Source organism: Carcharodon carcharias, chromosome 16 (assembly GCF_017639515.1).
Source record: "Carcharodon carcharias isolate sCarCar2 chromosome 16, sCarCar2.pri, whole genome shotgun sequence".
NCBI lineage: Eukaryota > Metazoa > Chordata > Chondrichthyes > Lamniformes > Lamnidae > Carcharodon > Carcharodon carcharias.
Window position 1 is genome coordinate 25,671,218 of NC_054482.1, and position 19,475 is coordinate 25,690,692.

At 39.2% G+C, this 19,475-nt stretch overlaps 2 protein-coding genes across 6 annotated transcripts in view; one reads left to right on the plus strand and one right to left on the minus strand.

Annotated features, from left to right (window-relative positions):
- Positions 1-19,475, minus strand: part of klhl20 (kelch-like family member 20) — a 90,066-nt gene that overhangs the window by 22,362 nt on the left and 48,229 nt on the right. For all 5 annotated transcript variants that reach the window (XR_005945480.1, XM_041207919.1, XM_041207917.1 and 2 more), the window contains 7 exons: positions 19,056-19,214; positions 16,199-16,293; positions 11,089-11,204; positions 10,413-10,596; positions 9,297-9,440; positions 7,515-7,648; positions 5,679-5,887 (listed from right to left, as the gene is read on the minus strand). Coding sequence is in view for 4 of the 5 variants with exons in the window: in XM_041207919.1 (XP_041063853.1) it covers positions 5,679-5,887; positions 7,515-7,648; positions 9,297-9,440; positions 10,413-10,596; positions 11,089-11,204; positions 16,199-16,293; positions 19,056-19,214 (1,041 nt within the window). In the remaining variant the exon portion in view is untranslated. The remainder of the gene's footprint in view (positions 1-5,678; positions 5,888-7,514; positions 7,649-9,296; positions 9,441-10,412; positions 10,597-11,088; positions 11,205-16,198; positions 16,294-19,055; positions 19,215-19,475) is intronic.
- ankrd45 (ankyrin repeat domain 45) overlaps positions 13,556-19,475 on the plus strand; it is an 85,944-nt gene continuing 80,024 nt past the window's right edge. Inside the window, exon 1 of the mRNA XM_041207921.1 lies at positions 13,556-13,764. The gene's annotated coding sequence lies outside the window, so the exon portion shown is untranslated. The remainder of the gene's footprint in view (positions 13,765-19,475) is intronic.

The following is a 19,475-nucleotide window of genomic DNA, read 5'->3' on the forward strand; positions in this document are numbered from 1 at the left end:
GGACTTGGCTGAGGTGGACTGGATAGCACCGCTGGAGGACAAAACAGTGGAAAACCAGTGGGAAGCACTAAAAAAGCAAGATCCTAATTGTACAAAGTAGACATGTCCCCTACAAAAATAAAGATTGGTACCACCAAATCTAGACCTCCCTGGTCATCTAGAGGAATACAGGGGAAGATCAAACAGAAAAAGAAAGCGTATGAATGACACAAAGAACTAAGCACAGCATTAGCCTAGACGAATATAGGAAATGCAGGGATGAAGTAAAAAAGGAAATAAGGAAATCAAAGAGAGGGCATGAAAAAAGATTAGCAAGTAAAGTTAAAGATAACCCAAAGATGTTTTACCAATACATTAATGCTAAGAGGTTAGTTAAGGAAAAAACGGGACCTATCAGAGATGAAGGTGGAAACTTTTGTGTAGATGCAGAGGCTGTGGGAAGGGTTTTGAATGAATATTTTGGCTCCGTGTTTACAAAGGAAAGGGAGGAGGGAGGAACACTGTGAGATATTGGACAGGATAGTCACAAAGAAAGAGGAAGTACTTGAAGGGTTGAAATCCTTGAAAGCTAATAAGTCGCCAGGGCCAAATGGATTGTTTCCAAGGCTGCTGAAGGAAGTCAGGGAGGAGATAACAGATGCTCTGAGGATGATTTTCCAATCTTCACTAGATACAGGAGAGGTTCCGGAGGACTGGAGAAATGCAAACATAGTTTCATTGTTTAAAAAGGGATCAAAGGAAATGCCAAACAATTATAGGCCAGTTAGTCTTATATTGGTGGTGAGCAAATTAGTAGAATCAAACCTGAGAGATAGGATTAACTGTCACGTGGAAAGGCATGGACTAGTCAGGGATGGTCAGCATGGATTTGTTAAAGGAAGGTCTTGCCTCACAAATTTGATTGAATTCTTTGGGGAAGTGACAAGAAGGGTTGATGAAGGTAGTGCAGTGGATGTTGTGTACATATATTTTAGCAAGGCATTTGACAAGGTGCCATATGGCAGATTGGTCAGGAAAGTAAAAGCCCATGGGATTCAGGGTAATGTGGCAAACTGGATAAAAGGTTGGCTTTGTAACAGGAAACAAAGGGTAATGGTCGATGGATGCCCTTGCGAATGGAAAGTTGTCTCAAGTGGTGTCCCACAGGGCTCGGCGTTGGGACCCTTGCTGTTTGTGTTATATATTAACGATTTGGACGTGAACGTGTAGGGGGCACAATTGAGAAATTTGCAGATGACACAAAGATTGGCAGAGTAGTGGATAGTGTAGGGGATAGCCATAACCTCCAAAACGATATAGATGGGTTGGTGGAGTGGGCGGTAAAGTGGCAGGTGGATTTTAACATACAGAAGTGTGAGGTCATACATTTAGGGAGGTCAAACAGTTACAGGGATTACAAAATAAATGGGAATATACTAAGAGGGGTAGATGAAGTGAGAGATCTTGGCGTACAAGTATATAGGTCCCTGAAGGCAGCAGTTCAAGTAGACAAGGTTGTAAAGAAGGCATATGGAATGCTCTCCTTCTTTGGCAGAGGTATAAAATATAAAAGTAGGGATATAATGTTGGAATTGTTTAAGACACTGGTGAGGCCACAACTGGAGTATTGTGTGCAGTTCTGGTCACCACATTCCAGGAAGGACGTAATAGCTCTGGAGAGAGTGCAGAGGAGGTTTACAAGAATGTTGCCAGGGTTAGAAAAGTGTAGCTACGTGGAGAGATTGGATAGGTTGGGGTTATTTTCCTTAGAACAAAGAAGGCTGAGGTGACCTGATTGAGGTGTACAAAATTATTAGTGGAATAGATAGAGTGGACAGGATAAAATTGTTTCCCTTGGTGGAGAATTCTAGAACAATAGGAGACATAGATTCAAGATAAGTGGCAGAAGGTGTAGGGGGGACATGAGGAAGAACTTTTTTATGCAGAGGGAAGTGGGTGTCTGGAATTCACTTTCCAAGTTGGTGGTAAAGGCAGAAACTTTAAATTCTTTTAAAAAGTACCTGGATCTGCACCTAAAGTGCTGTAAGCTACAGGGCTATGGGCTGGGTGCAGGAAGATGGGATCAGAAGGAGCACCTGGGTGTCCTCGGGCTGGCATGGACAAGATAGGCCAAATGGCCTCCTTCTGTGCTGTAACTTTTCTATGGTTCTAAGAGGGTGGTAGTGAACAGTTCCTCTATATAAGTAATGTTTCAAGGATTTATTTTAGCCAGGATTATGCATCCTATCTGTTCTTGGTTGCTATCTAATTCTTGAAGCTCACAAGAAAAATAAATTGCAACAAATTCTCTCATTTTGCCCCTCTCTCCAATGTGAAGAGTTAAATTAAAATGAGCCTTTGGGATATCCATGGCACTGTAAAGAAGTAGGCAAGCTGCACTTTAAGACATTCTGTGCACAGTGCAAATATGAATGAGCTTGTGGAGAATATTAAATGTCTGCATAATAAATAGCAAAACTACTTGTACATAACTTGATTACATATTCCTCTAATAGTTAAAGACAATTCATGCAGATCAGATCAGAAAAGGTTGACCTTTCAAATTTCTAGCCAAGTTCAGATTTTCCTCTTTTGATTCGGGCTAAATGTTCAAATGTTACCCTAAAACCAGGCATAAGAGATGCACAAACTCAAGCATAGCAAAACTCCCTTTCCATGAGGAGTTCATCTACCAGCTTCTGCTCAGGACTGACAAGGTCAGTAACTTGATAGAAAGACCACAGAAATCAACTCACACTGGCTATATGCACTGGAGATGTCATTACATGGATGCACAATATTTATATTCTGTTTGAGATACAGCTGTGTTAGTGGTGACACAGGAGCCTAAAGGAACACAGTTTTCACTAGGCTTTTCCTTTCGTTCAATTGAAATAAGGAAAAAATTGTTTTCACAATTCCTACATTCACTCATATCTTTTGAACTCATTCTGAATTCTAAATTTATTCTACAACAACACTTTCCCTGAGTTCTTAATATTCTTCAGGACTGACCTTTTTTTCTGTTTTGAGGTCACCAGTTACTTGCTCTAACTTGGATTTGGATCACCTTACTCTTCCCCCTCTCTTTCTTGCCTTTTTTTTTTCAGCCTTTATTTCTGCCCCTCTTCCTACTTCCTTGACAGGAAGGAAGGTGCCAAAAAGCTATGAAACAAATGCCACCATTCAAACAGACATATAATCTGGACAGATATCCAGAGGGCAAATGCTTCTCCGATGGACATGGGAGAAAAACTGCAGTCAAGAGAGATTTGCAAAGCAAATTTCACACATCTCTTCACAGCCAGGTTAACAATATCAGTTCATTCACTTTTTTGCCTTCTTTCTGCCCCATCCCAATCATGGTCACTGCATCTCAAGGAGGATATACTGGCCTTGGAGGGTGTGCATCACAGACTTACATATGAATTAGGCCCCTGGAACCCACTCCACCATTCAATAAGATCATGGCTGATCTAACTGTAACCTTCCATCTACCCCAGATAACCTTTCACCCCCTTGTTTATCAAGAATTTCTCATCATATGTCTTAAATGAGTGACCCCTTAATTTTAAACTGTGGTTCCTAGTTCGAGATTCTTCCACAAGAGGAAACATGCTCTCTACATCTGCCCTGTCAAGACCTCTGAGGACCTTAAAGGTTTCAATCCAGTTGCCTCTTACATTTCTAAACTCCAGTGGATACATCCCTAGTCTGTACAACCTTTCCTTGTAAAGCAGCTCTCCCATTCAAGGTATTAGTCTAGTAAACCTTCTTTAGACTGCTTCTAATGCATTTATATCATTCCTTAAAAATGGAGATCAATACTGTACACAGTACTCCAGATGTGGTCTCATCAGTGCCCTGTACAGCTGAAGCATAACCTCCATACTTATGTATTCAATTCTCCTCACAGTAAACAATAACATTCTATTAGTTTTCCTTATTTCTTGTTGTACCTGCGTATGAGCCTTTTGCGATTCATGCACTAGGACACCCAGATCCCGCTGAATCTCAGAGCTCTGCAATCTCTCACCATTTAGATAATATACTTCTTTTTTTATTCTTCCTGCCAAAATAGATAATTTCACGTTTGCCCACATTATACTCCATTTGCCGGATCTTTGCTCACTTACTTAACCTTTCTACGTCCCTTTGTAGCCTCCTTATGACCTCTTCACAACTTCCTCTCCCACCTCTGTGTCATCAGCAAATTTAGCAACCATACCACTGGTCCGTTCATCTAAATCATTTATGTAAATTGTATAGAGTTGAGGCCCCAGCATTGATCCCTGTGGCACAGCACTCGTTACACCCTGCTAACCAGAAAAAGATCCATTTATGCCTACCCTCTGTTTCTTGTTAGCTAGCCAATCTTCTATCCATGCCAATGTTATTCCTCCCCCCACTCCCCACACCATGAGCTTTTATTTTCTGCAGTAACCCTTGATGAGGCACCTTATCAAATCAAATGTCAGATCAATTTACCAGAATAATACCAGGGATGAAAGAATTAAATTATGAGGACAGGCTGCATAGAATAGAATAGGCTTGTATTCCTTAAATTAAGGATTAGCTAATTAAGATAGCTATGATGATTGAAAGATTTGATAGTCTAGATGGAGAGAAACTGTTTCCTCTGGTAGGGAAGTCCAGACAAAGGGGCATAAAATTGGAGCTAGGCCATTCAGGGGTGAAGTCAGGAGTCACATCTTCACACAAAGGATAGTGGGAATCTGTAATTGTCTACCCCAAAATTGAAAATTTCAAAACTGAGATTGATAGGTTTCTGTTAGGCTAGCATATGGAACCAAGGTGAGTTAATAGAGTTAAGGTACAGATCAGTTATGATTTGATTGAACAATGGAACAGGCTCAAGCAGCTGAATGGCCAAATTCGTTCCTATTTTCCTAAGGAACACTGTTGACATGTGGAGCATTGGAAGTGCGAAGGCAGGGCAAAAATAAAAATGATGAAATTTTAACATTTTTGAAAAGGTACATTTATTTGCTTGCAACTGTAAACTGTAACTTGTATGCCTTCCTGAATAATCAAAAGTATATCTTCTATGGAAACACTCTGGCAAAGTATGGATTTGCATATCTGGGCTGCTGTTCTACACAGATGTGGATCTCCATCTCGTGACTGTGCAGAGGCATTTACACTTTGCTCATAATGAGGATGGTGGAAGGGAGAAAAGAGAGAAGAATTCAGCTAGTCACTGGCTCACTATCCTGCATTACCTTGCTATGAGGGCCAGGGTGTAACTTTTTAACTGCCTTCTTCTCTCCCTTTCTTACAATTGTGTCAACCAAATGAAGGATAGAACCACAATTAGACTCCGAGAGCATGTTGGCAAGGTGTGATCCATTTGGCTCTGTGAAACTGGATAGAAGCTTAATTGAGTCCAGGTCAATGACTCAAAGATAGATTACAAACAGCATCCAAACTGAGGCTGGATACAAAATACTTCCAATTTGTTGTCAATATGTGGCTCTTTTGTTTTTGTGAGCAAAATCAGAATTTTAAGTGTGAGAAGATGAGGGTGTCTCTGGAGACATCTTGAGCTGGGTTCAGACTGTTACTGAAACAGAACTCAAAATACAGTGGCTATTCAGCAGCCATCTAAAATGTTGCAGTTTTACTTTGGAACCCAATTCACATCTGCATGATTAGGTTTTTCAGGTTATCATACTCACCCCACTCCTGCGCGATGTCATAGCCACGACTGGAGACCACTGATTAGTGCGAGGATTAAACCTCTCGGCACTGCTCAACTCTGTGGTGTCATCTCTCCCGCCAACTGCATAGATCATGTCTTGGTAAACAGAACACCCCAGGTGCTTCCGTCGCGTTCCCATCGGCGCTATAGTGTGCCAGCGGTTTTCCTGTGGACTGTAGCGTTCAACTGCAGGCAGAGAGGTCAAGGGTAATGCTGATCAGCTGCTGTGCTACCCAGTAATTCCAGACCTATCTTAATTGCTCTCACCTCCCATGTACTTCTCAAAATAGTTAGAAATCTGAATGTGATATTCTAATGGAAATCATTACTTCAGATCACAACATCCTTTTCAAATCTGTCTAAAAAGCTGAATTAATAAAATGGCCAATTCCTAGACCTATGTCAATACAACTCTGCATACTGGCATCAAAACATGGCATGATACACCTTGATTGTCAATTTTCACCTTCCACTTGTGCAGAAGTGACTAACTTCAGTTTATTGGCGGCAGCATCCTCAACTCAAAGTGAAATCAGGACATGCCAAATGTTAATGAGGGTGTCCGTCTGCATCTTGCCATCGCATACCCACTGGATCAGTGCCACCCACTGAGCCGTTTAAATAACTGATCTTGGTCACACAATTTGCTATAAGGTTTGACACCAACAATAAATTGTAAACATAAAAACAAGAAGTGCTAAAAATACTCATCAGGTCAGGCAACATCTGTGGAGAAGGAAACGGTTAACGTTTCAGGTCGATGACCTTCCATCAGAACGGACTGCTGCATGACCTTGTTATGACCAATGCAGTTGGCTAAAGCTGAGTTATTTAAAAATCCCAGAGGGAAACTTTAAACATCTGTCATAACCTACAAGTTTAAATGTTATGTTTGAGATGCAACCTTAAATTCAGGAATCAGAACATCAGTTTTCGAGGCTTTCCATTAAACTAAATGAAACACTTTATTAATTTACACAGGTTAAAATATATACACATAGCTACAAATTACTACTATCATAACTTTTAACAAATTCCCAAACTAATCTCCATTAAGGCAACAGCAACCCACAGACTTAACAGACACCAGACAAAGCATTTTCACCTTAAAAATTCAAAATGAGGTTTGTTGCATTTTGGGTCCTGTGGAGCCAGTTGGAGCTTACAGTTGCCTTTTGATCTTACATTGCCTCTGCCTGCACACCCGAAAACTACTGAAGTTATACCTACCAGCACCATTGAATGTTAATTCTTATTGTATCAACAGACTCTTTGAACTTCACCTTTTAACAATGAAACCCCTTTCATAATACCAACTTTATTAGTAATATAAACATATTGCTTGGAAGCTGCTAGAAAGGCGTCAATTTTCACCCCACTTCTCCAATGTTCTATTCAAAAAATGCAAATGTACGCTATCTCTCTTACATATCAAAACTAGTACATATCAAAGCACCCAGACTAGCTGGCTTTAATCGAATTAAGACATACCCGCAGATTACACCTCTATTTTAAAGGAAAAATATTTTCCAAAATATTATATACATTAATAGCTTCATGACAACCTGCTGAGTATTTCCAGCATTTTATGTTTTTATTTCAGATTTCCTGCATTGGGATTAATTTGCTTTTGAATAAATTATGCTTAGTTTTTAGGTGTTTGATAAAAGAATATGCTTATATGCCTTTCCCAAGATATTAACTTAACTTCTGTTCCATTTTCAGGCTACATATCCTTGTACACACAGATATCAATCACTTTTTAAGAATTCAAATAACAACAGAATTCTTTCCACACAGAACAAAAACATACCTGTATTAAGGGGAGAGGTGCCATCAGATCCACCAACAGCATAAAGAAATCCACCTAATACAGCAACTGCCACACCTAGCCGTCTGGTACTCATTGAAGCCACACGCGCCCACTTATTCTCTTTTGGATCAAACCTAGAATGGAAATATTTTTACCTTCATCACTTCATGCAGAACCACACAAAACAAAAATCGAATTTCCAACCATCTGCACTGAAAAAATTCTTGCCATATTGAAGTATCAGTTGAAACAAAATAGCCAACTAGATAATGTTGAATTTATTCTTGGTCTAGGGTATTTAAAATCATGCAGGCAAAGATAGTTGGGGAAAGGGCATAATCTAATGAAGACCAACTTAAAGGAGTGCCTTGGGATTTGATTAAGGCACTCCAAACGTAGCCAAAATCCTCTTGCAAGGGGGGGTGCTCCCTCTTAGAAATGATTCTAAAACCACTGCAGTAAATTCACAATCTTAGAAAAGTAGGCAGCTAGTGAATAAAAATGAATGATAATACAATTAAACATTAAAACTTATTTCTTTAGTGATCATCTTGAATACAGCCAAGCAACTACAGAATATATCATGAAGGGGTTCGGTGAGTACAAAATACTGATAATATACTTACTATTGTATATGAATCATTAGATTCTATATAAAACAAAACAGCCACGGCTACAATGAATGTTGAAATTGATTTCATAAGCTGGTGCTATATTCTACTGTTGTCTTAAAAGAACGTTTCCAAAGTTATTATTTGTATGCAAGTCTCTGTGGCCTGTCAGGTGGCAAACACATTGGTGTACCAACTTGCTGCAATACAGAGTGATCAGTAAGAGAAGTTGTCTGGGACGAGAGGTGTAAACCAGTGATCCCCTTGTGTGCAGTGAAGAAATGAATTAAAACTAAAAGGCAACTGAAACAACTTACTCTTGTGACCCTAACAGCATCAGTCACAGAGCCCAGCTACAGTCACTTACCTCCTTGAAGTCAGTCACTGAGCAGGACAGACAGAAGTCTAGGAATTTCTTTTTTGAAGGGTTATTGGGGCTGGAAGAGGGGAGGGAGGGGCGGACAAATGGAAAATGGTGCTTGGGAAAGGAAAACAAAAATATTTTGCTAAACTTATTCAACTTAAGGAAAGCAAAACATCATGATGCATTACTGAAGTAATACATCCCATATTTTGCACTTAAAATTACTGAACTGAATACTCATGTCAAACTTTGCTTACAGCCACCAACCAGACAGCAAAAAGATCTAGGAGCTGAAAGGGAGCAGAGAAAAACACACATGCACACCCCAGGAACACATTGCAGTCCTGGGCAAGTATACTGCCTGTACCATGAGTGTGCTTACAAGTACAAGCATTTTGAGTGTTTAAACAAGTTTCCAATGTGGATTACTAGTTTCCATGGAGGCAACACTACCTCCAGCGATGCACTCCCTCATGTAAACAGCTAAAATTCACAGCTCCCCTCAAGATAGGACGTTGGTTGGGAAACCATGCATCATGCTTCTGTAGTTTTACAATCTAACCAGAGAAGGGGCATTAAAGCAGCTTGAATTACCCCCCCGATGAAGAAATATCTTGCTTCTACTTTATCCCTTTCCCAACAGCCTATGCAATAGCATATCCCATGGAGAAGAATCACAAACCCACACATGTGCCCTACCACTCCATAAGGCTGCACTGTTGGCAGGCCAACTTTGCTATGTAACTTACTGTACCACACGATTACTGCTATCAGATCACATTAGGAAGAAACACTCCACAAGTTTACCTTTCCACAATGTTCAGACAAGAGACGCCATCCTGGCCACCTACAGCATACAGATACCCTCCCAACACTGCCACGCCAACACTGGTCCGACATGTACTGGTGGGAGCCACGTCGCTACTCCACTGGTTGGTCTTTGGATCATATCTAAAAGTTTAATTATTGAAAAATTAAAAAGATATGCCTAGTTTCAGAGCGTATGCAGCAACAGACTACACTGCGAGTGGAGTTTGTGAACTAAGATTTATTCTCCCCCCTTGCAATCATTTCTACATGCATCAACATACATCTTTGTTTTAGATTTTTTTTTTAAAATTAAGTAAAAAAAATGCAATGTGAAAGCTACCTTAAAGAATAATTTTTCTCCCAGCAAGAGGAAAAGTGAAATTCTCAAGGATAATTTTTGTTGACCAACATTTTTGGTAGAAAATGCTACTTGCTCCTCAGTTTTAATGCAATTCGTTACACTTGAGCATAAACGGCATGGGTGAACAACTATATCTCACGTATTGTCTTAATGTGTAGACCTTGTTGATAAAGCCAAAAACGACATGCTCTTTCCACAAGAATGAACCTAGATGCATGGCCCATGGAAAATAACTCTCATAAAATTCAATAGTTCACACATGTTGTTTTGTGCTTGAGCAAGTACAGATGCAGAAATACTGGAATGCAAATTTCAACTATACTTAAAAAAAAAACAGCTGGGTGGAAATCCGATAAAGCATTAAGATAGAATTGGCAAGAGACAAAGACAAAAGACAGACAGACGAGAAAGCAGGTATTATCCGCTTCAAGTTTTATCATTATGTGCCAATGAAGCGCCAAAATTTATTAAAAAGTGGAATGTGATGGGCAAACTGTTATTGCAGTAGGACATTTTTAGAAAATAGAAAATTAAGAGCAGACACATTACAGTTTGCAGCCATGCCAAACATGAGTTACTTAGAGTAATTATTAACTCGCTGCATAGCATTAAGTAAAATCTGCAGCCATTAGTAACAATTTAATTGACAGGTTTGTTTTGTAGATGTATAGCTGTAAGAGTTACATATGAAAGATAATTCGAGGAGAAATATGTATGGACTGTGCAAGTGTAGCATCACACACACAACTTACCTCTCCACGCTGTTTAGGTATGACGAGCCGTCATGTCCACCCACTGCATAAAGGAGATCATCCAACACACTGACCCCAACGCCACACCGTCGTTTGCTCATGGAGGCTACCATTCGCCACTCGTTGGTCTGAGGGTCATAGCGCTCAACACTTGAAATTGCGTCCCCACTGCACCAACCTCCAACTAAACAAGAATTCATTTTGCTAGATTAATTGTTGAATCATCTGAATGAACAGCTCACTGTTAAGTGCCGGTATCCATACCACTTTTTTAAAAAAGTGGTCATTTAAGAATACTGTATTGTGATACTGTCATGTAATACTTTCTAAAAAGCAAGTAAACAAGATGACAGAGTAACCATATTACACATGTACAATGGTGGAAAGAATGGAGAGCAATTGCAGTTTTAAAATAGAAATGCTTTACCTCATCTTTCAATTCTTTTAGTCAATCCTCAAGCTGGCAAGACAGTACTTAAAAATTGAGCATACATCCAATCCCACAGAACAAATACTCAGTCTGGTCAGCAACATTTTATAACTCAATGCATTCCTAACAAGTAATATGAAGATAAAGTAGAATAATACCCAACATAGCATTTGCTATGTATTTCAGTAGACTTTTGAAAGAAATGGTATCACAATTACAAGACAAATATTGCAAAAGATCACCAACCTGCAAATAAAACCTCACCGCATCGAATCGGCTTACGAGGCCTTGTCCTCGGACCCTGCATTAGGGGTCGTTCTTGTGGTAAAAGCAAATAATTTTTAGCTTCATCAACAAGGTCTCTGTGTGAAAACAATACAAAAACTAAAACAGTGATGTTCTAACATAAATAACTTGCAGTTATATAGCACCGTTAATGTAATAAAAGGCTCAAAGGCACTTAAGAGCAATACAAGTAAAAAATAATTTTGACACCGAATGACAGAAAGCATTATCACGACAGATGACCAAAAGCTTGATCAAAAATGTAGGTTTTAAGGAGCATTTTAAAGGAAGACAATGTAATAGAGGAGTGGAGAGGTTTAGGTAGGAAATTCCAGAGCTTAGGACCAAGACAGTTAAAAGCACGGCCGTCAACACTGAAGTGATTCAAGGAGCCAGAACCAGGAAAGCACAGATATCGTGAAGGCTTCTAGTGCTGTGTTCTAATCAAGAAAGCCAGTTGAAGGATAGGACTGGAAAAAATCTTTAACACGTTTTTATATTTATTTATAGAGTTACAGGGATAGGGAAGGACAAAGCCATGGAGGGACTTCAAAACAAGAATGAGGATTTTCAATTGTGGCATTGTCAGACCGAGAGCCACGGTGGATTAGCAAGCACAGGGTTGATGGGTAAACGAGACTTGGTGTGAATTAAGATAAACAGAACAAGATCAACAGGCACAATTTTGGATAAGTTTATATAGGATGAAAGATGGGGGCCAGCCAGCAGAGCACTGGAACAGCAAAGTCTAGAGATAACAAAGGCATGGATGCAGATTTCAGCAGCAGATGAGCTCAGGAACGGCCACAGTCTGGCGATGTTACCAAGATAGAGGGAGGCAGTTTTAAAGGTGGAACAAATATTTGGGCAGAAACTCATCTTGGGATCAAACACAACACCATGGTTGTGAAGTATGGTTCAGTTCAAATAGTTGCTAAGGATAGAAATAGTGGCCAAGGTTCAGAGTTTGTGGCGGGGATCAAAAACAATGGTTTTGATCTTCCCAATATTTAGTCAGAAGAAATTTCTGCTCATCCATTATTGGACGCCAGACAAGCAGGGTCCAAAGAAGCGCTGGAGAGAGAGAATGGAGTATCATCAATGTAGATGTGGAACCTGATGTTATGCTTTTGGATGATAATGCAGAGGGGTAGCATGTAGATGAGAAATAGGAGGTGCTCAAGGATAGATCTTGTGGGACTCCAGAGATAAATGTTCAAGAGTAGGAAAAGAAGCTATTGCAGTTGATACTCTGACTATTATTCGAAAAGAATTGAACCAGGAGAGGACAGAGGTGGACTCTGGAGGAAAATCATTCGAGCAGGATAGTGAGATCAACTATGTCAAAGGCTGTAGATAGGTCAAGAAGGATGAGAAAGGCCGATTTACTACAGTCATAGTCACGAAAAATGCCATTTGTAACTTTGATAAAGACTGTTTCAGCATTGTAGCAGGCCTGGAAATCTGATTGGAAGGACTCAAACAGGGAATTGCAGGAAAATTGGGCACAGATTTAGGAGGTGATAGGACTTTGGAAAGTATACAATTTTTGGAAAGGGAGGTTGGAGATGGGTGGCAATTTGCAAAAACAGGTATCAGGTGAGGGCTTTTTGAGTAGAGGGGTGATGACAGCAGATACGAAGGTGGGAGGAGAAGGGAGGGGCAGCGGGGTGCACAAGGGAAAACAGTAACCAAGGAGAAGAAACTGTTAACAACATCAACTAACATGAGGCCAAGGAAAGGAAATTGGTCAACAGTTTGATGTGAATAGGCTTGAGGGAGCAGGAGATGGATCTTATGAACAAGGGGAGCTGAGAGAGCCAAGAGGAGATGAGATACAATCAAGAGAAATACACAAGTTCAGAATTTTAAAAATGAGGTGTGGGTTTTAAAAAGATACATCTGAGAAGAGATAACAAATGGGTTGAAATCCCCTGGTAATTGTGGAATACAATGTGATTAGCTGGCTCATTAACACATGAAACCTTTCTCTGTCTCAAAAGGTCAACCTCTCATAACTTGTGAAAACTGACTATTTTAAAATACATAACATTTTCCCAAATCCTTCAAAAATCCCAAAATGTGCTATTAGCACATCTGTAATAGCTTTCTGCATTACAATTAATATAATACAAAGTTAGAAAACTATGTATAAACATTTACACAGAACTAAAATTAGCCATAGCAACAACTTATACTATGTGGAATCTTTTTCTGTGTTAAAGCCAAAGGACGTGGAGAGAAAATGAATCATAACTGATAGGGAATGGACATTATACTGTGTTGGTTGAGATGGGCGGATGAGAGTGATTAGATTCAGCAAATTAAAGATGGTGTGAACGGATGGTTTTCAAGAGGTTTTCAAAAGTGCAGAGAAGCGGAATGAAAAACTGATGCTGACACATAGCTGAAGTTTATAATCACTTTATAAACATGAGTTAGGGGGAAGGATAAGGTGATGGGAGCAGCGATACACAAAAGGTTAGAGTCGACTAACCAAAGGACGCATGAGGGATTACAAGATTGAAAGAGGTTCCAGGGGGTGGACAATAGCTGATCGGGGCCACACATATCTGAACAGCAATTTTAAAACAAGAATTCATATGTCAAAGAAGCCAAGGCTTTAAAGACTTGAAGGTAAGTCTGTGTTTAATTCAATATATTTAACAAAGATCTTCTGTTGCACATGCAACTCATCCTTAAAGATTCATTTTATGGAGATTTGAAATAAAAATTTAGCTCCAAAGCTGACAGTAGTTGTGAAATCACTGGAAAACTGCGAGTTGATTGGCTGGTGAGCATTGCTCCTGTTTTTCCTTTTTCCAAAGTTAGACTTGGTGAGTGGCAGGAAACAACAAGAGCAGACCGGGGATTAAAACAGCATGGAGAGAGCGAGATTTCACTTGGTGAGCAGCGAGAGCAGAGTGGGGCTTAAAACAGCATGGAGAGAATGGTTGCAAGGATGAGGAACTTCAGTTATGAATATAGATTGGAGAAGTTGGGACAATTTTCCTTGGAGAAGAGAAGCCTGAGAGGAATTTGATAAAGATATTCAAAATCATGAGCAGTCTGGACAGGGCAGATAGGGAGAAGCTGTTCTCACTCTTGAAAGGATCAAGAACGAGAGGGCACAAGTTTAAAATAATTGGCAAAAGAAGCAAAAACAACACGAGGAAAACTTTTTTCATGCAGCGAGTGGTTAGGGTCTGGAATGCTTTCCTGAAAATGTGGTGGAGTCAGGTTCAAAAGAAGCATTCAAAAGGGAGTTAGACTGTTATCTAAAAAGGAAAAATGTTCAGGGTTATGGGGAGAAAGCGGGGAAATGGCACTAATTGCTCATTTGGAGAGCCGCTGCACACATGATGAGTTGAATGGCCTCCTTCTGTGCTGTACCAATTCTGCGATAGTTGTAGTAACAATGAACAACATTATGTCACTCCCTTTGTGCAACTAAGGATTTCCAGTTTGCTTCTGGGAAAGTGCCACATGGCACAATTGTCATCTAAGCCTTTGGAAAACTCAAGACTGAGAATTTAAACAATTCTAGTACAAGAATTTGAGCAAATCTGTGATTAACTTTCTAATCATATACCTACACCAACTGAAAGTCAGTAACATGCTAATTTAGTATAGTTAATCTAATATCTGATATGAGGAAATTACATAGTTTTGGACAATAAATAGCTAACGAGATGTTGATTTAGAGATGTCAGTTAAAGGGCCATGAATCCTCCTCTCAACAGCAAAAAAAAAGATTTGTATCTTTTGCAAAAAACACATATTTCCTCTAAGGGTTATGCTTATTTCTGGTCATAGCTTGGCCATCACATGTTAGCATATCTTCTGACATTGTGAGCAATGCCAAGGCTGCCACTGCAATCCCCTGACAAACAACAATTCTATTAAAGGGAAAGTTATTATTAGGTTATTTGAATAAATGGGCCAGAGATTTATTTATAGACGATGAATTAAAATTTAGCTTAGATAAACTGTAGATGGTAAACCACACAAAACCAGGAAACATGGATAATAAGTGTGAAAATCTATAATCCAAAATTAACCAGTTTAGAAAGTGTTGACTTCCATGGTTTTCGCAGATTATAAACTTCAGCTGTCAGTCAGGATCAATATTAAATTCCACTGATTTAGAGTACTCTCCACTGGGCAAGGTGTTAAGTACCAACAAGCATTAGGAGTGTTGTGTAAACCAAATCATTCTCTCAACTCAGCAGTGTTATTAATACCACAGTGCTTGTAAGAAATATCTATTTAACTACTGTATAACATCAGGTTACCCAGTTGTACCCTACCCTTCACTCACTGAAATGTATGTAATATTATCTCAAATAGAATGTATTGCACAAGTATTGAATGCCCTCCTTTTAAAAAAAAGACTTTTTTTTAGGTCCTTTTGCATGAGGACAGGCAGAAACCTGCTCTCAAATTGCTACACACAAGAGGTGCATCAACATCACAATATGATAATAATCAGCTTTTAATTTCCTTTCTCTTTCCTCCACGCTTCCATTTCCCCTCTCCTGTGTTCCACACTTCAAACTTCTGAGTTGGAAATTGAACTTGGCAGATATGAACCTGTACTTAGGAAGCCATGACATACCACTTAGTTTGTAGGGTCAGGAGGTCACAGCCAAATCTCAGCCCAGGACAACACACGATCTGCCTCTGTCAATTCTGCTTCAAAACCAGCTGTCAGCACCCATGTGACTGATTTTGCCTCTCATCTGGTTTAGGTATTTCTGACCTTTACTTACACCTCTCCAGGAAAAGGCAGCTGAAATCAATAGCTCACTATCTGCTGCTTGCAGACAAGCTTTCTACCAGAGAGTTTTATGCAGCAGGCTAAACAACAAAATATTTTTTTGGATCTTGGAACAAATCTTCATTCATCAACAGAAATTCAAAACAAAAATAAATTGAACATGTTAATCTGAAGGATGTCCAAACATATCAGAAGCTGCTTAAAAAGTAACAGAGCTACACAGTACCTGTGTAAAAAAGCTATGATATTAATGGTTATATGCAGATTAACATAGAACAAAAGAAACCATACCTGCACTCTTCATCACTCTTGATGAGGGGGTCAGATCCAACTGTACCCACTAGAAACTTGGGACTGAGCAGTGGCAGGCGAACATGTTGCAATACCTAAAGGGAGGAAAACAATCAAGATTACTTGGACCAATGGCTCCCAAGTCAACATATTGGCGACAGCTTACTTCATCAAAAACTGATTTACATTTTGGCACTGTGCGCTGAACTCCCAACATGCTGCATTTCAGAGAGTCAGGACTTGGGTTTACGCTTGTAACCCCCAATACTGCTGAGTTTCCAATCTCAACAATGTCACTGTGGGGTGTGTCAGGCAGGGATCAAATTATTTGTCCCTTGCCGCCACCACCCTGCCCCCAACCCCATTCCCAATCTAGCTCCTCCTAGCAACTGGCTCCGCAGCAGAGTTGGTTGAAGTCTTGAAATATCTGCTCAGCTCAGGCAAGTGGTAAAGCTGAGGAAGAGAGAAGATTACTAGGAAGTAGTGCTAACTTCAGGGAAAAAAAAAGTTAAAACAGAAAACTTGCATTTGATAGGAGGAGCAAAGAGCAAACATTTGTTTAAAAACAAATATCTCTAATTTAGAATTTGAGATTTCACAACCACACCTCAAGCATAAGCTCTTGGGACAGTAATTGCAACAATAAATGTAAAACTTATTTCCTTTAATTAATAAGTACCCCTGGATTTCACAAGTAGATTTGAACACTCAAATAAACACAAAGCTATCCTATTAAAATTCTGAACCACAAACAATGGTTTTAAAAAAAGTATAATAAAACAGAAAAACAAATTGAAGAAGAGCATTTGTACTGGGGGGTGGTTCATCCAAAGAAGAATTTTATCATCATGTTCAGCTGTGTTAGCATATATGTTCATTCCTGCATTTTCTCTGAGTACATCTTCCTATTACAGTCAATTTATATTAAAGCTTATTAACTCAAAAAAATTATCAAAATTCAAGGTGCCATATATGTGTTTGCTCAAAAAACAGTCTATAAAGGTTGATTCACCTATACAAATAGATAAAGCAGATTTCAGGGTCCAAATTAAATACCAAGTGATGTCCAGTAAAATCGGCTTTCCTGATATATAACTTAAGGTGACAGCTTTTTTTAGGGAGGAGCTAGAGCCAAAGAAGAAAGACTAAAATAAAAGTGTCATTTCAGGAAACCATGACAGATACTTGGCAGCCAAACTGGGCATTTTAAAAGGAAAGTCCTGCTTATCTATTTGGCTAGCTGAGAGTCTGATATATTTTTCAACCCTGAATTCTGAATGTGTTGCAATTTATTTTCACCTCAAGTGATATTTGGGTTTACAGATTAAAAACAACATGATACACTCTAAACAAATGTGATCAGTCATCGAGATTGCCAAACAATAGTTAACTAAAGCAATATCAGAAGGAATCAGGACATCTGTCATGAATCCCAGTTATTGTCTCAACTGAAGTGACAATTTTCATTAAACAAGGTTTCATATGGACATCTAACAAGTTAATGAAAATAAATTGCTGTCAGTAAGATTTTGGTTTACGTTTTGAAGTGAAGTTACTCCCTCTTTAGATGGTGTCCACATTAAGCCACATCCCCTAACTGTGGAACAGCCAAATCTATGCTTTGGTTTCTATCAATGTCACGCTGAGACTGCCTGCTCAGAATTACAACAAAATAAGTTTGACATCACCCCTAAAATCTCTTTCTCTGAAAGCCCGACAGGGAAAGAAACCAAGAATGCAGGCAACTGCAGGTTCAAGCATGCAGAACAACTGAGTTAATTCATAATTGAAAGTATTTTAAGTAGTAGTTTCTCAACCAGCCTAAGATTTTGAAAGTATCCACATACTTACATGATGATTAGAACTTAGGATGCCCAATTACCTATTTGTCCAACTAGGATAAAAGCCATTGTGCAAAATACCCAATATTGCTTGCTCAGATTAGTGGAGCAGGTTCACGTAGCTGAATTCAATCATTAAAACAAACAGAATCCAGGGCATATGAAGGTGCAAGATGATTAGACACTGGTTTGTGGTACCATAGGTTGCAATTCCGATTTCTGATTTCCGAAAATCCAGTTCCTAATTCAGTTTTATAATACAGAATGCCGCCATTGTCCATGCTGCCAATGCTAGAACGAATAACCAACTGGGGGCCAGGTACAGGAATAATCAAAAAAAAAAATCAGAGTACAAGCTATTCCAACCAGTTTTGTACATGTCCTAAGGTGTAGTTATAAAAAATTACTGCATTGCCACAGAACTGGCAGCAAGACATCTGTCCCCATTCTCAACAGAGAAGAACCACATGAGTTAGCGATAAGTTTTAAAAAAGAAAACAACAGGAATTTTTATGCTCTAAAAGAGATTAGCTACATCACAACTCAAGGTAACTGCGCCAACTGCTGTGGAATTATCTTGAACTTAATATTTCAGCTGCGTTTATGATGAAGGAGGTTTAATTCATCAAATTATTTCACAACAAAGTGCTTTGGGTTCTCCTGAGATCATGACAGGTACTATATAAAATGCAAGTCTTCATTTCTTGCCTGAAACTACAATGGAGTGTTTAAATTTTATTTTCCTTAAATATTGAAGCATTCGCTTCACTTAAAATGACCCAGCTCAAATCCATTCTCACATTCTGGTCATTAGTAACTTCAACACATGGCTGGCTCAGGACAGAGGATTAGTAGCAACATTCTAATTAAAGCTGAAATAAATGGGTCATGTAGTATGGCTCTGTGCTGCACTGAAACTTGGAACAAAGTACTGTTACCTTAATTGAATTATAGCTTTTGAAACCCGACTCAAACAAGACCGAAGGATTCAGATTTACACCTGGATAATGACTTACCTGGGGAAGCTGCGGACGTCGCTCTTGAATGCTATACTTGACCCATGCCATGACTGCATTAAAAACCTGCTCCTCACTCCGCACATTCAACTCATCACTGGAAATTATATCAATAAGTTGATTGGCTGGTAACAACATGAACTCCTCACTCTCCATCACCTTAAAGCAAGAGGAGAAAAAAAATGTAGGTTTTATCAAAGAGTTGTGGGACGTACACAACACTGCTTCAAAAAGGAAGTTTCCTTCAATGCCAGTTTTCTTTCAGCAAAAAAGATCCTTTTTTCTAAAGCTAACAGCTGTTGGAGTAATATTTACAACATACTTCAAACAACCCATCACCCCCTGACTGATAGGAACTTAGTAGTCATGCTTTTAAAAGGAATACATATTCTCAGTTGAAATGCTTCAGCCTTTTAATTT